Raw genomic sequence first — 15,263 nt, 5'->3', positions numbered from 1 at the left:
AAATGTCTGCAGCCAGATTTGAACTCTGGAATGTGAGTTTTCCTGATTTCAGGTCCTGCATTCTATCCACTGTGACACCTAGTTGCCCCCAAAATGAATAAATAGAAGTGGGGGAGGAGGTTGGCTGAGAAGACTAGTAAGTGAAAGAGTGGTGAGTCTGAGAAGAGGGTTGAGGTATGGGGATTGAAGGAGTCCATTTCCATAAGAAATTGGTAAATATCAAAGACCTTGAGAGCTTTCTAAGGGGAAAACAAATATCTGGGATCTTGATCTCCTCTCCCTCCACCTCATTTCCTTCTCCCCTCCTTCTTCTTGTCTCCTCTCCCTCTTCCATCTCTCCAGCTCTCCCTTCCCTCCTCCTCCTCTCCTGCTCTCCCTTCCCTCCTCCTCTTCCTCCCATCCTTCTCCTTTCCTCCCTCCCCATTGTCCTGGACCATCTCCCCCCAGATGCCTTTTCCCTGGCTCTGCTCTCTGATTCCAGCCTCAGCCCCAGCCCCCCTTCCCAGGGCTCCCTCTAAGCTGCCCCCTTTGCCTCCATTCCAGCATGGTGCCCACGCCCCCAACTATAAATGCCGCAGCCAGAACTCCTGAGTGACAAACTCTGCTGGATCATCTACCATGGCTTCAGCTGGAACCCTCCCACTGCTGCTGCTGCTGCTGCCTCTCTCCAGCCCCAGCCCCAGCCCCGGTGAGTCAATCCCCTCAATCTTGAGAGAAACAGTTGGGCTCTCAGCTAGAGTGCTCTGGAGTCCAAAGGCCTGGGTTCCAGGGGTCCCCACTTCTGACGCTTATATCTGGGTGATCTTGAGTGAGACAAAATTCTGGGTCTCAATTCGTATAAGAAGGGTGACTGAATGATATCTGAGGTCCCTTCCAGGGGGTCTTCTCCTTCCAGGTCTTCATCTGCTTCTTCCACCTCCTGCTCTTAGAGACCAGGGGCCAGAGTGGAAGTCCAAGTCCAGCAAATGATGAGTAAAAATTGGAAGGAACTGAAAGAAATCATCCCTCTGAAAACCCTCCAGAAAGATTCACAAGGAATGAAAAATGGGAGAAGGAAAAAAGGGAGATTGTACCTGTGTAAATATTTAGGGAGGCTCTTGGATTAAAAAAAAAAAACAGATTGTACAAGTTAAAAATTAGGAAAGCATGGTTATATAGCAGTTCTTCTGGGAAAAGATCTGAGAAGATTGGTAGATCACAGACTCCAAATAATCACCAGAATAATATGGGAGCCAAAAAAGAAAAAAAAAGTCAAAATTAAGAGGTTGAAAGATCCTAAAAATAAGGCGGTGATGATCATCCCACAATTATTCTCTACTGGTATCAAATTCAGAGCAGAGCAATATAGTTTAGAAAAGACATTGATAAATTAGAGAGTATAGAAAGAGGTCAACCAGGATGATGAAGGTTCCTATTGGATTTTAGGAAATAGATGGAGCAATTAGAGGTATTTAATTTTTTTAAAAGTTAGTGATTTTTAAAAATAGTGATTTTCCAAATATCTGAAGGGTTTGTTTAGGAAATAAGCTGTATCATGTCCACGGGAAACATACAGACTACAGAAGGTTCTGTTCATGCTATGTGGGCATCCGTCAAGGCATCCGTGATCCCATGATCACTATCTTCAAGAATATGAAGGATGTCTTGTGGGAGAAAGACTCCACTAGTTCTGCTTGACCCAAGGGAGAAGAACCAGAAACAATGGATAAAATCAGAAGTTCAGCTTTGACATCAGGAAGAACTTTCTAAGTTAGTAAGGTCTAAAGAGAGTGGAAGGTAATGAGCGCCCCATCAGTGGAAGTCATCCACCAAGCTGGATAATCGCTTGTCACGGATATTTTGCTGGATGGAGGAAGGGGGTTCTTTTCCAGATCCAGATTGGACTAGACTAGTGTGGGACAAAGTTCTTGGCAAGACTTTTTCCCACTTTAATTCTGGAGGTTGACAATGGGGAGTCAGGCCGCTGTGCTCCCCAAGTGAGGAAACTGGTTTGGGTCCTCAGTTGCAGCAGCTCGAATCCCCACCCTATCAGCTTGTGCCCAAGATCTCGAGTTCCAGTGTCAGGATATTGAGACGGCTATTCTCTGTGGATCCCTCGGTCGGTGCTTCCAGAAGGTCTGGGGACATGCTAATGAAGTGAGTAACAGTTCGTTGGGCATGAAGGGAAAAATCCCAAGGGGTATGTGTGAGGAACTGAGTCCTAGAAGTGGACAAGAGAGTATAGAGTTTCCAGAGACTGAGAAGTAGAGAAGGCTATTGCTCCCTCAGCAGCAAGCCCCTAAGGATGTCTCTTGTACATACTTACATATGTACATTAGAATGTAAGCTTCTTAGGGAAAGGAATTGTGTTCTTACCTTCTTTGTATCCCCAGAGCTTAGCAGTGTGATTGGCACATAGTAAGTGCTTAATAAGTCTTTATTGATTCTTGATGGGAATGTAACTATCAGTTCAATCCAATAAGCATATTAAGCACCTACCATGTGCCAAGCATCATGATAAGCCCTTGGGATGAAAACATAAAAGTGATCCACTCCCTATCCTCAAGGAATTTATCATCTAAGCTTCCCCAATCAATTAATAAACATGTATTAAGCACCTACTATGTGCCAGGCACTGTGCTAAACAATGAGGATCCAAAGAGGCAAAAGCTAGTTCCAGTCTTCAAGGAGTTTAATACGGAAGACAACGTGCCAAAAAAAAAAATTATATACAAAGCAAGCTATATATAAGATAAGTAGAAAATAACTGAGGGAAGGCACTAGAATTAAGAGAGAATGGGGAAGCCTTTGAGTAGAAGAAGAGATTTTAGCTGAGACTTAAAGTAGACAGAGGAAAGAAGGCAGAGCCTTCCAGACTTTGGGGACAACCAGAGAAAATACTCGAAGCTGAGAGAGAGAGGGTTTTGTTCTCCATGAAAAACGTTCTGTCCACATCAACATTGAGTTTGTTTAAACCCTAAGAGGAATCCTCTCTTCCCTGCCCCTTGCTCCGTTCCTTTCTTCCTCCTCAGGATGACCTTTGCCAGGAATGTCAGGACATCATGACCATTCTCACCAAGATGGCTAAAGAGACAATTTTCAAGGTATTGAAATGCTTCCTCTCCTGGGGTTGGGGAAAATGTCCCTGGAAGGCAACAGGAAAGGTACAGACAGGGAGCAGGACAGGACATGGGGCAGCACAGAGAAGGGAACAAGGATACTGGACAGAACACAGCACAAAAAGACTACAGAATTACCATCACAAGAGCACCAAGAATCTTGAATTCATTCATTAGGTTCAGTCTGTGAGTGGAAATCTTTGACTTGTCCCTCCCTGTACCATGATCTGATGTTTTTCCCTCAAACCCTCCCCATCTCCCAGTTACCCCATTGGATTCTCCCATGTCACTTCTTTCCTCCAGGCTCCCTATGAGAGTTTCCTTGACCCCTGCTTCCCAGATCTTGTCATAATCCTGCATTTTCTCTCTAGAAAACCATTAAGAACTTCCTAGAGGAAGAATGTTCCAAATTACTAATGAAGCTCATGGTCCCAAGTTGCCAGCGCATGGTGGATGAGTACTTGTCTCTCCTCATCACACACTTCCAGGGACAGATTGTGAGTAATACACATATACCCAATGTTCATTCAAAACTCATGCCTAATATATATACTGTGATGCAAAAAAAGTTCAAGAGAGAGTTTCTGATGGGTCATTTTATTAATCACACTAGCAATAATTAATAAAAGGGTTATTAAAATTCTCAAATACTATTCCTTTTATGACACGGACATGGTACTGATACCTAAACCAGGTAGGACAAAAACAGAAAAAGAAAATTATAGACCAATCTCCCTAATGAACATTGATGCAAAAATCTTAAATAAAATATTAGCAAAAAACTCTCAAATACCAAAGAGCCCTTATGGTACTCATTCAGGGTTATATACCCTCGGTAGAGTGAATGTTCGGTGAGGAAAGTTAATAATAACTTTGGTTAACTCTGGTTAACTATTAATGAGAAGAATAAATATTATGAGTATGGACCCATTCTAATGAGGGCTGGGTTTGTGACTTGGATCACTTTTGCTCTCAAAGCACACCCAGCCTCAGGCAATCTAGACAAAGGATATATCCTCACTCAAGACTGAAGTAGTCCACAATGGGCTGGAATTTACTTTAAATTAAATTCTTTGTAAGGTTCTCTGCTTGGCTGGGTTTACCCATCCAAGATCAAAAAGTCATCTCACCTATCAACAAAGTCCTTCAGTTCAAAGTCATACTTGACATCATATAAGAAATAATTTTTCTTAATACTCAGTAATCTTCCTGAAATCAAACACATATTGTACTCACTGTACATATACACATTGGGACTCACATACATAAACAGAAAGCATTCGCCTCCATAGACACACAAGTACCTAATCCACATTTACACAGAGCACTCACCCAGCACAGAGTATCCACTCCACATCCTTACATATAGAATATTCACTCTACTATCCAATGAAAAGCACCTAATCTTTTTATACATTCAGAGCACCCACATGCGTACAGTTCCCCATATACACATAATTCTTTCCTCACACACACTGCACACCCTTTCTTTTTTTTGCACACGCTTTCTAAATACACAAGCTCAGAGATATACACATGTGTTCATCCCCTGCCCAATGACCTACTCCATACCTTCAGCTACCTGCCCCTCTGCCCCCAGTGAGTGTCTATCATTCTACATGATCCTGTGTATACTTCCATTCATAGAGTTTCTGATTTCTCTTCACCAAAGACCGAGTTGACACCAGGGATTTCCTTTCTCTCCTGGTTGCCATCACCTCTTCTGATATCTCTTATCGTTTCCCAACAGCCAAAGCGGATATGTGGGAGTCTCGGCCTGTGTGAAGACAAGACCCTCCTCTCATCGTGGGAGCCAGAATCTCGAGCTTTCTCAGAGAATCTGGTCCCAGCATTTCTGGAGGATTTCCCAGGGAGACCTGGGGCTCATACCCAGGTGAGCTGCCTTCCCTTAATGTCACTGTTAGCTACTGTCTTCCTTCAGAGAACAAAGCAGGAGCCTGGGCTGGGAAGAGAGAGAGGAACACTTTTCTGAGGATGATGGAGGGAGTCGGGTCACTAAAACCAGAAGCTGGAGGGTTTTCTCCAATGTTCCTTGAATGAATCATGGCATCCTAAAAACTTAGAATTAAAGAACCTTGGATCTCAGCAGAGAGGGTAAAACATGGCACTAGAAATATGATACCCCAAAACAGTGTTCATTTCAATTCCTATTTTCTGTGTGACAACCTCTCAAAGCTTCATCATCTTGCCTGGGGTGAGGGAAGAGGGGATTATGGATAAAGCACTCTGGAGATTTTAAGGCACTTTACAAATGTCAGCAATTACTATTTTAAAGTCCATTCTCCTCATTTGGCAGAGAAGGAAACTGAGGCAGGCAAATTTCTTCTATGACACAAATATGGTACTGATACCTAAAACAGAGAAAGAAAATTAAAGACCAATCTCCCTAATGAATATTGATGCAAAAATTTTAAATAAAACATTAGCAAAGAAATTACAGCAATTTATCAGCAAGATAAATCACTATGACCAATGGGGATTTCTACCAGGAATTCAGGGTTGGTTTAATATCAGGAAAACTATTATCATCATCAATCATTTCAATAACAAATACAACAGAAATTATATGGAAATCTCAATAGATGCCGGAAAAGCTTTTGACAAAATATAGCATCTATTCCTATTAAAAAACAACAGAGAGCATGAGGATAAAGGGAGCTTTCCTTAAAATAATAAGCAGTATCTATCTAAAACCTGCAGCAAGCATTATTTGTAATGGAAAGAAGCTGGACGCATTCCCAATAAGATCAGGAGCAAAACAAGGGTGCCCATTATCACCATTATTATTCAACATTATACTAGAAATGCTGTCTTTAGCAATAAAAAAAGAAAAAGAAAGGAAAGGAATTAGAATAGGAAACCAGGAAATAAAACTATCTCTCTTTGCAGATGATATGATGACATATTTAGAGAATTCTAGAAAATCATCCAAAAACTTATTGGAAACAATTCACAGCTTTAGCACAGTTTCAGAATATAAAATAAGCTCAAATCATCAGCATTTCTGGATATTACTGACAGAGCCCATCAGCAAGAGATAGAAAGAGAAATTCCACTTAAAATTACAGTAGACAAAATAAAATACTCGGAGGTCTACCTGCTAAGACAAACCCAAGAACCATATGAACACAATGACAAAACACTTCTCATACAAATAAAGTCAGATCTAAACAATTGGATAAATATCAATCGTTCATGGCTAAGCTGAGGTAATATAATGAAAATGACAATTCTGCCTAAATTGGTCTACTTGTTCAGTGCATACCAATCAGACTGCTAAAACATTAATTTATAGGACTAGAAAAAAATAATAACAAAGGGTCAAGACTATCAAGGGAATTAAGGAAATTGAGACAGAGAGATACAGTGAATTATCCAAGATCACACACTAGTCAGTGACCCAATCACCGGATGCTGAGTTCTCAGTCCAATGTCCACAGCACCTATTCCCTTAAAACCAGGTTCATTGATAAGGTAAAGCCCATATGGAAAATGAGCCTAGCGTATTCCCAGAGCCATGCCTAAATGCCCAGCTAGGCATGGGACTCCCATATGGCCATACTTACTCCACACTTATGTGCTTACCCTTAAAATGCCTCTTTGCATGATATGCTAGAAAGCTCTAACTGGGACAGCTAGACAGAGCAGTGGCTAGAGCACTGGCTCTGGAGTCACAAGGACCAGAGTTCCATCAGACACCACATTTCACCCTGAACAAATTAGTCATTTAACCCCAACTGCCCCTGGGGGAAATATTACCCAGCTACCCATCAGTTCAAGGGCCCTTTCTGCTTAATAATAGCCTAAGTAAAATACTCTTTCATATAAAGACAGGATACATTCTGATCAAGGGAATCAGCAAAGGGGATTTGGGCTAGATCAGAGGAAGAGTTTCCTGACCTGGTTTAGGTGGGGAAGGGCCAAGAGAAATCATCTTTTGTGGTATCAGGGACAATAGTGATCGATGTACAATGGGGATGGAGACAGAACCCAAGCTGACTCATCTGGCTGATGCCTTAGGAACCGGTTCTCTTAAATAGAATGGGTGGGGGGAAGAGAAACAGAGACAGAGAGACAGGGACGGAGAGAGATACAGAGGCAGAGACACACAAAGAGAGAGGCAGGGAGAGAAGAGACACACAGAGAGAGACAGCGACAGAGACGAGAGACACAGAGAAAGAGATTCTTAACCACATAGAGGCTTTGGATTTCAGTTATCCAGGCTCTCCTGTCCCCCAAGAGTGCTAACAATAGAGTTTAAACCCTTTAAGGCAGATTTGGATCTTCATTTTGTCTTTCTATCACCAGTGCTTAACAATCAAAAATCAATCAATCAGGCCTTTATCAACCAGCTACTAAGTGCCAGGCAGTGTGCTAGGTGAAAAATGAGAAATAAAATTAAACAAAACAGTCCTTGCCCTCAGAGAACTGATATTTCATCCAAGGAGAACACAATCAGAAATCTGCATAGACAAAATAATGTAAGGCAATTTGAAGGAGAGAGAAAGCCTAGAATCTGGGGACTTCAAGGAAAGCTTCATGCAGGAGGTGGTGCTTGAGCTGAGCTTTGAAAGAAATGAGGGATGCTTTTCAGGGGAAAAGGTCAGGAAGGAAGGCATTCTGGGTGTGGGGCACAGAGAGATAAGACAGCATATCATGTGTTAGGAACAGCAAGAATGATAGTTGGCTGGACCAAAGAGTAAGGAGAATAGATAATAAGATTGGGAAATTAGATTGGAGCTAAGTTGTGGAGGTCTTTAAATGTCTTGGAGCATTGTGCTTTGTACACAGTAGCCATTTAATAAATGCATGTTGAGCTGGACTGGTTTTTGAACCACACAGCGGCCCCTCAACTATGGGGGTTAGCCAGCGTCCTGTCCAAGGTTTTGATCCTATTCCAATCTTCGGCTGGGGGAGGGAGTGTGACTTGTATGATCCCAGACCGTGGAGATACTTGGTAGAGTGTCAGGGAAGGAGTAAGAGAGGGTATGAATGGGATTCCAGAGTTGGCTAGGACACTGAGAGAAAAAGGAAAGGATTCCAGAGCCTCGAAATTGGAAAGGACCTCAAGAGCTCTCTTGTCTGACTCATAACCGAAAAAGAAGAATCTTTTTCAGACAGTCCCCAACTAATGGTACCAGCCTGTGCTTGAAGATCTCTGGTGACCGGGAGCTCATTTCCTCAGGTCTAATTCTTCCTCTTTGCAACATTCTTCCAGCATTTCTGGTTCTCTTTTCCAGGGCCCAAGCAGAGCATATCTGGCTCCTCTTTCAAAATTTAGCACAATGATTGGCATATAGTAGGTGCTTAATAAATGCTTATTACTATATTTTATAGCCCTTCAAATACTTGAATACAGCTAAACACTAAGGTGAGAATTAATAGTCTCTCAGAATTAGAAAAAGACTGAAGACACGGGCTCGGGCCCAACTAGCAGAGTTAAGGGAGATGGAGAAATGGGAAAAGAGGAAGAGCAGAGAGCCAGAGAGTTCCTGTAATTTCTGGAAGAAAAGCTGTAAAGTTAGGAAGGCAAGGGACAAGAGGCAGCCCTCTCCAACTGATCACCCTCTTTCCCATGTGATTTTCTTCCTCTAGGACCTCATCAAACAGAATTTTCCCATCCCGCTTCCATTCTGTTGGCTCTGCCGAACCCTACTCAAGAAGGTTCAATCTGTGATCCCCAAGGTGAGGCCGAGGGGCTGCCTGTGCATGGAGGCAGACTCCCTCCCCATTCTTGATGACTTTACCTCCCCGGTTCCCCAGCTATCCTACCCTAGCCCTGCAGGTAACAGTTCACAGCTATCTCAGTTTCTGGCCTCAACTCCATCCCCATGAGGAGGCTCAGTTCACCTGCAAGTAGAGGCTAGGTGGGGATGGACCTTTGTCTGACCCCTGCGGGCGCTAATGGACACCCTTGGCTGCCCAAGTCTTTAGGAAGGGACACGTGGCCAACCATAAGGGACCATAGGATAGTTCCCAATATACTCAAGTTAGCCTGGAAACTGCTTATGCTCCAGAAAGAATCACAGGGGTTAGAACTCTGATGACTTAAAGAGATTCCAGCCTGGGGGTCTTCCAGATCAGGTTGCACTAGCCTAAATATCTGCTTCCACCATGGGCTTCCCGCCCTAGTATTTGGCTTCTGGAGATGAGACAGGGAGAATTCAGGAGAGAGATATTACTGCTGGAAAAGAGCGCCTGACTCCATTTGAGTTACCTAGAACTCCCCAACCTTTTCTCAGGGGTTTGTGGGGCTCCTATCCAGGGAGGGTAGCTCCTTTTTTCTCCCTTCCTTCTTTCCCTCCAGTCAGCTCCTACCCTGCCTCTGGAAAGAAAGGATAACTTTCCACACTTCAAATCTCATCTCACAGCCCCTAAGCACTAGAGAACCTGCCCTCTGGAGGCACCTTCCCCTTCATTCAGGGCAAAATAACATGTAAGCTCTTTGAGGGCAGGGCTGGTTTTTCATGTTGTCTCTGTACGGATGAACCAAGAGCCAAGTTGGCATCGGATGGCTGTTGGGTTTTCCAAGGAGGGGTTTTCCAAAAGTAGGAATACCGTGAGCCCTGACTCCTTTATGTGTTCAAACATTCTCACCCTGGCCTTCTTCCTGCTGACCCACCTCAGAGCCTCACCTCCACCCCCTCTTCTCCTTCAGTCTGTGCTGGCACTGGCTGTTTCTCAAGTGTGTCACATCGTGCCCCTGGTGGCCGGTGGCATCTGCCAGTGCCTGGCTGAGCGCTACACCGTCATCCTGATAGATGCAGTGATGAGCCGCGTCTTACCCCAACTGGTCTGCGGTCTGCTCCTTCGGTGCTCCACTGAACAGACCTATAACCTAGGTGAGCCACAACTGGCAGGTTGCTCTTTATGTGTTTTGGCGGTCTGATTCCTTACTTCCCAGGTCCATTTCTCCTTCATCTCAGCCCCTTCCCCCATCTTAGACTTTCCCCCCTTCCCTCTGGCTTTGGCTTCTCTCCTCCCTTGTACCACATCTCTGCAAAACATGCCATTTCAGGACTTCTCCCAAACCAGTGGACACCCTCCGACCCAGACTGCCGCCTCTGTGTCTCAGTGACCAGCTGGGCAGCATCAGAACTGCGGGGGAACAGCACTGAGAGAGACGTAGAGAAAACCCTCCTCAGCATCTGCAACAACCCCCAGCTGGACTGGCAGGAGGTGAGGGGGCTGGGCTCTGCAGCCAAGATCTTCAGGATTATACTCGACTCTCCCCCTCTCCCCCGATACAGCTACTGCTTTAATACTTGCAAAGCACTTGACACAGGTGTTATCTCATTTGGTCATCACCACACAGGTACTTACACTTACAACACTTAAATGGGCAAATCATTTAAACCTCTGTCTGCCTTAGTTTCCTAATCTGTAAAATGCTAGGGATAGACTCCATGGCCCCTAAAGCCAGATGAAATAACTGAGGCCCCATAAATTGAAATGATTTCGTTCTAAGGTCATTCAAATAGAAAGCACTGGAGCTGGGATTTGAACCTTCCTCAGAGTTACTAGCATAGGATATGCTGTTATCCTGCATCACGTGGTTCTCTGCTACACATGTGGTGCTCTCATCTCCACAAGCAGACTGTGAGTTAGACCATCTAGTCCTGAAAAAAATTCCTTTGACCCACAGAGGCAGGGATTGGGTCAGGGCAGCCCCCCCTCCATCCAGTAAAAATTTTCTAAAACTCAAAATAAGTTGACAGTTGGGGCTTCTTGGTTCGGCCAATATTTACTGGAATCAGAGCTGGAAAGAGCCTCAGAGGCCATGGAGTCTGTCCCCTGCATCTTATGGATGAGGAAAATAAGGCAAACAGAGGATTATGTGACTGACCCATTTAAGAGTTGTAAGTGTAAGTAAAATATAAAATGGAGGTGAGGGCAACCAGATGATCCCTAAGGTCCAACATGTAACCTTATAATGTATTGTAGGGTGTGGTGCATACAGTTAATATTTTGTTGACTTGATGACCCAGGGAATAGCAGGGCTAGAGAAACAGAACAACTATTTTGGATGAGGAAGGAAAGGCCCATTTCCCCGACTCTGGTCAGTCTTTACATCTGTGTGTGTGTGTGTGTCCTGCCCTCACAGTGCCAAGGTTTGGTGGAGCAATTCTATCCCTCACTACGGTCCTTGCTGCACCAAGGCCAAGACCCCCACATCATCTGCCAGGTATGTGTGGCCCCCTCTGCCCACTCTGTTCTCGTTCTAGCCTAGCTGCTCCATTGGGTCCTTCCCATCATGCCCGGTGTGGCTCTGTTCCCCTGTCATCCAAACCTCCCGGGACCATGATCTTCATCAAAAGAGACCCAAGGTCATTCCCGCTGATGCACGACCCTGAGCTATGTGTGCACCAACTCTGGGCTCACCCACGGCAGATATTCCGATATCAGGAAAATCAGATTATGTCGAAGGTCAATGGAAGCCTCAAAAGGCATTGTACCCAATGGCTTTGGTGGTTAAAGACCAGATTGGGATGAGCCCTGTCCTTGCCCCATTGGCTGTCCCTCTGAATCACTGTATAATCTCCCCGGCAAGCACAGGAGGAGCTATTAGTATAAAGGGGAAACTTTGGGAAAGGTAACAAGCCTCTGCCCTGCTTTGTTCCCTGCCGGGTTGGGTTCTCTTGGACAGACCCTGGGGATGTGTGAGACAGAGCTCAGTCAGCCTCGGACTCCGGCCTGTGCCCAGGGCCCGACCTTCTGGTGTTCCAGCATCCAGACTGCCAAGGAGTGCCATGTGAGTACCCCGCCTCCAGATGGAGGAGCAGGGACAGAGGGGGTAGGGAAGTGAAGGCCTGAGAGAATGTGGGGCTCTGCCTCAGGACCACCACAACCCAAGAGAAACCCACGAGGGTCAAAGCCAGATGAACCCCTGCCCCTCCCCAGAGAGCCAGACTGGGCTTCTTAGCAAAAGTGCTAACGTAACCCAGGGGAAGACAATCTCTACCGAGAGTCTCTGGAGATTTGAGGCTGCGTTCTGTGTCAGGAAATCCTGAGTTCAAATCTTCCTTTTGAGATTTACTATTTATGTGACTGAGGGTAAGTCAGTTGCCTTATCTGTAAAATGGGGACAATATCACCCATGTCACAAGAAACAAACCTTTAAACACCAAATATGAATAGATTGATGATGATGATGATGATGATGATGATGATGATGACAACCTCCAAGCTGAAAAAAAGCAACAATTACCTTCTCAGCTTCTCCCTTGACCTCAGTCTTTCAGTAAAAGGAATTTGGTCCTGTCTTAAGAGCCGCCTTTCCTCAGATCTCACCTTCTGCCCTTCCTGTTAAGTGTGCTCAGTGCCCAGTCCAGCCTCCATGCAGCCTCTGAGATGGATTTGTGAGGCCCTTGGGAGGGTCCCACCTCACTGTAACACCCCCAAAGGAATTGTGGGATCATAGGCAGAAGCCTGGAGACTTTGGGCGTCTCCTAGTCAAACCCCATCGTAGTGTTAAGGCCGGTGAAATCCTCCAACCTAGTAATGGAACCATGGTCAGAGGGGCAGAGACATCAAAGATTTTAAATCAAAGCCTCTAAAGCCGGTGCTCTCTCCACTCCATGTCCCTTCAGGTAACGGGCTAGCCCAGTAATTAATCACTTAGGTTAATCACTGCCCACTCCTGGCTTTGGAGAAGCAGGTCCTCCAGGTTCAAACTTGAGAAAAATACAACGGAAAGAACCTTGGGTTGGGAATCAACACGCCTGAGTTCTAATCCCCAGCTCAGCTACTATCTAGCCATGGATAGAGAAGTGAGAAGTCACTTGAATTTCTCTGTGCCTCAGTTTACTCATCTGTGAAATGATGAGATTGGACCAGATGGTCTTTTCGAGCCCTAAACATCATTTCCTGCTTGTTCTCTCTCTTCAACTGAGATAAGATTTTTTTTAAAAAAATGGGACGGCCCATTGGGGAACAAGGCCCTATCCATTCTGCTCGTAAGTGGTTCGTGCTACAGGCCTCCGCCCTCTGCTTTCTTCTCTGGGTTGCTTAGGCTGCTGATCAAGCAGAGGGCTGAGGGCATCTTCTCTGCTCTTAGGCTTTGCTGTATTGCAAAATCCACGGGCAGGATTGACATGGCCCCCGGAGGGGCCCGGAGCAGCAGTTCTCAGGAAAGAGCCTCCCTGGAGCCCTGAGCTGGGGCTGGCCAGGGCTGCCAGAGGCTCGGAGGCACGTCCGCCCCCAACGCCCTTTGGACCACAGCTTCGGCCCGATTCCATTTGTACTTTGAGGCTGTTTCTCAGAATCCTGCAGGATTGCGGGCATTTCTTCCAGCAGCCTTTCCAAGTCTCCAGCCGCCGCCTCCGCCACATTCTTCGTTGGAGAGAGAGGACCTGCTTTTGACCTGCAGCCCTCAAATCTTTTCACCCCAAATAATCCGCTCCAATGTAATAACAAGTAAAGTTTTGGATTCAAATCCAAAGTACCTGGAAGTTTCCATTTTAATTGTTACACAGTAGATCGGTAATTAGAAATTATTTCACCCAGGACAAAAACAGAAGGTAGGGAGAATGGCCCAGAGGGAAAGGAGAGGTCCTTCAAGTTCCAGGACCTGGGAGAGCAGCCCCAGAAAATTGGGTCCTGGAGTAGGAGCTGAAGTCTAATTAGGGGGCAGCTAGATAGATAGCAGAGGTTAGAGCACTGGCCCTGAAGTTAGGAGAACCTACGCTCAAATCTGGCTTCAGACACTTAATATCTCTGTGGCCCTTGACCCTTAAGAGGGTTGGCTTCAAAGCCCATTAAGTCTTTTCTAGCTCTAAAGCTATGAGAATATGTATTTGTGAATGACAGCCACTTGACCCACACTTGACAAGTCACAACCCCACTTACCTCACAAAAAAAAAATAAAATAAATGAAGTCTAAATGTAATTCCCCTACTCCCCAGAAGAATAGTACCTGTATGTTCTAAGAACTGAGTTCAAAGGGGTGGCTAGGTGATGCAGTGGATAGAGCACCAGCCCTGAATTCAGGAGGACCTGAGTTCAAATCTATCCTCAGACACTTAACACTTCCTAACTGTGTGATCCTGGGCAAGTCACTCAACCCTGATTGAAAAAAAAGAAAGAAAGAGAAAGAGAGAGAGAGAAGAGAGAGAGAGAGAGAGAGAGAGAGAGAGAGAGAGAGAGAGAGAGAAAGAGAGAGAGAAAGAGAGAGAGAAAGAGAGAGAGCGAGAGCCTCTGGCCCTCAGATTACTTATATGTAAAATGAAAGGGTTTCAAATCTCTTCATTTCCCCATCTTCTCTCTCTACTGTTGTAGTTCACAATTTCATCATGTCTGTCCTGGGCTGTCCCAGTCGTCCCCTGATCAGAAGCTTTGTCTCAAATCCTCCTCATTCCAAATCATCCTCCACTTGCAGAACAGTCACCAAAGTGATTTCCCAAAAGCATAAATGTGGTGTATTATTACTTACTCACCAAACTCAACAATGTCTCCCTATTAACTAGAGGATCAAGTATTCACCAGTATCTCAGACTTTTTCAATTTGTATTTTTGCATAAATTTTATAAGGTAGATAATTATTAGAACAGTAGTGAAGACTTCCTTGTCAGAATGGGCGGACGAGAACACTTTGTTCTGATGGCCACGAAGGTGGCTGAAGGAGTGGAACGCTTCGAGCTTGGTCAGACATGGAGGACCAGTGGCATCCCTTGTGTCCCCAGCTATCACCAATCATCTTGGCTTTTGCCTCTTTTGTCTTGCCACTATATTTCAATAACTCAGGAAGGGAAAGTAAGGTTGATGACTGTTTTTTTTTTTTCTTCCTGAGGCAATTAGGGTTAAGTGACTTGCCCAGGGTCACACAGCTAGGATGGGTTAAGTGTCTGAGGTCAAATTTGAACTCAGGTCCTGCTGACTTCAGGGCTGCTGCTCCATTTTACATTTTACAATATTTTTTTCATTTTACATATAAGTAATTGGAGGGCCAGAGAGGAGAAGTGATTGTTAGTTAGTGGCGAGATTTGAACTCAATTCTTAGAAGATACAGGTTCTATTCTTCTGGGAGGTGGGGAAATCACATTTAGACTTCATTTATTTTATTTTTTTTTTGTGAGGCAACTGGGGTTAAGTGACTTGTACCCCAAAGATCAGAACGGAGAGGAAGGGGGGAGAATTGAAGATGAG

The 15,263-nt window shown here is 44.9% G+C and overlaps 1 protein-coding gene across 1 annotated transcript; it reads left to right on the top strand.

The window, feature by feature from the left end:
- The first annotated feature begins 435 nt into the window (after positions 1-435).
- On the top strand, positions 436-13,560 carry SFTPB (surfactant protein B). The gene is made up of 11 exons (XM_031949786.1): positions 436-688; positions 2,003-2,136; positions 3,012-3,083; positions 3,470-3,595; positions 4,849-4,992; positions 8,715-8,804; positions 9,778-9,961; positions 10,138-10,298; positions 11,224-11,304; positions 11,767-11,871; positions 13,177-13,560. Exons 1-11 carry the CDS (start codon positions 619-621, stop codon positions 13,210-13,212), a joined length of 1,203 nt encoding a protein of 400 aa, XP_031805646.1. The 5' UTR covers positions 436-618; the 3' UTR covers positions 13,213-13,560.
- The last annotated feature ends 1,703 nt before the right edge of the window (positions 13,561-15,263 follow it).

This window comes from Sarcophilus harrisii, chromosome 2, assembly GCF_902635505.1.
Source record: "Sarcophilus harrisii chromosome 2, mSarHar1.11, whole genome shotgun sequence".
Taxonomy (NCBI): Eukaryota; Metazoa; Chordata; class Mammalia; order Dasyuromorphia; family Dasyuridae; genus Sarcophilus; species Sarcophilus harrisii.
The sequence above is the reverse complement of the archived record's forward strand: the minus strand, read 5'-3'. Positions and strand labels throughout refer to the sequence as shown.

What these genes read in the sequence shown, in the direction of transcription:
- SFTPB (XM_031949786.1), top strand. Translation starts at nt 619, where the DNA reads ATGGCTTCAGCTGGAACCCTCCCACTGCTGCTGCTGCTGCTGCCTCTC. An exon ending in TCTGGGGACATGCTAATGAA is followed by an intron (nt 2,137 to 3,011) that starts GTGAGTAACAGT and finishes CTTCCTCCTCAG; the next exon opens with GATGACCTTTGCCAGGAATG. An exon ending in ACCCCCACATCATCTGCCAG is followed by an intron (nt 11,305 to 11,766) that starts GTATGTGTGGCC and finishes TCTCTTGGACAG; the next exon opens with ACCCTGGGGATGTGTGAGAC.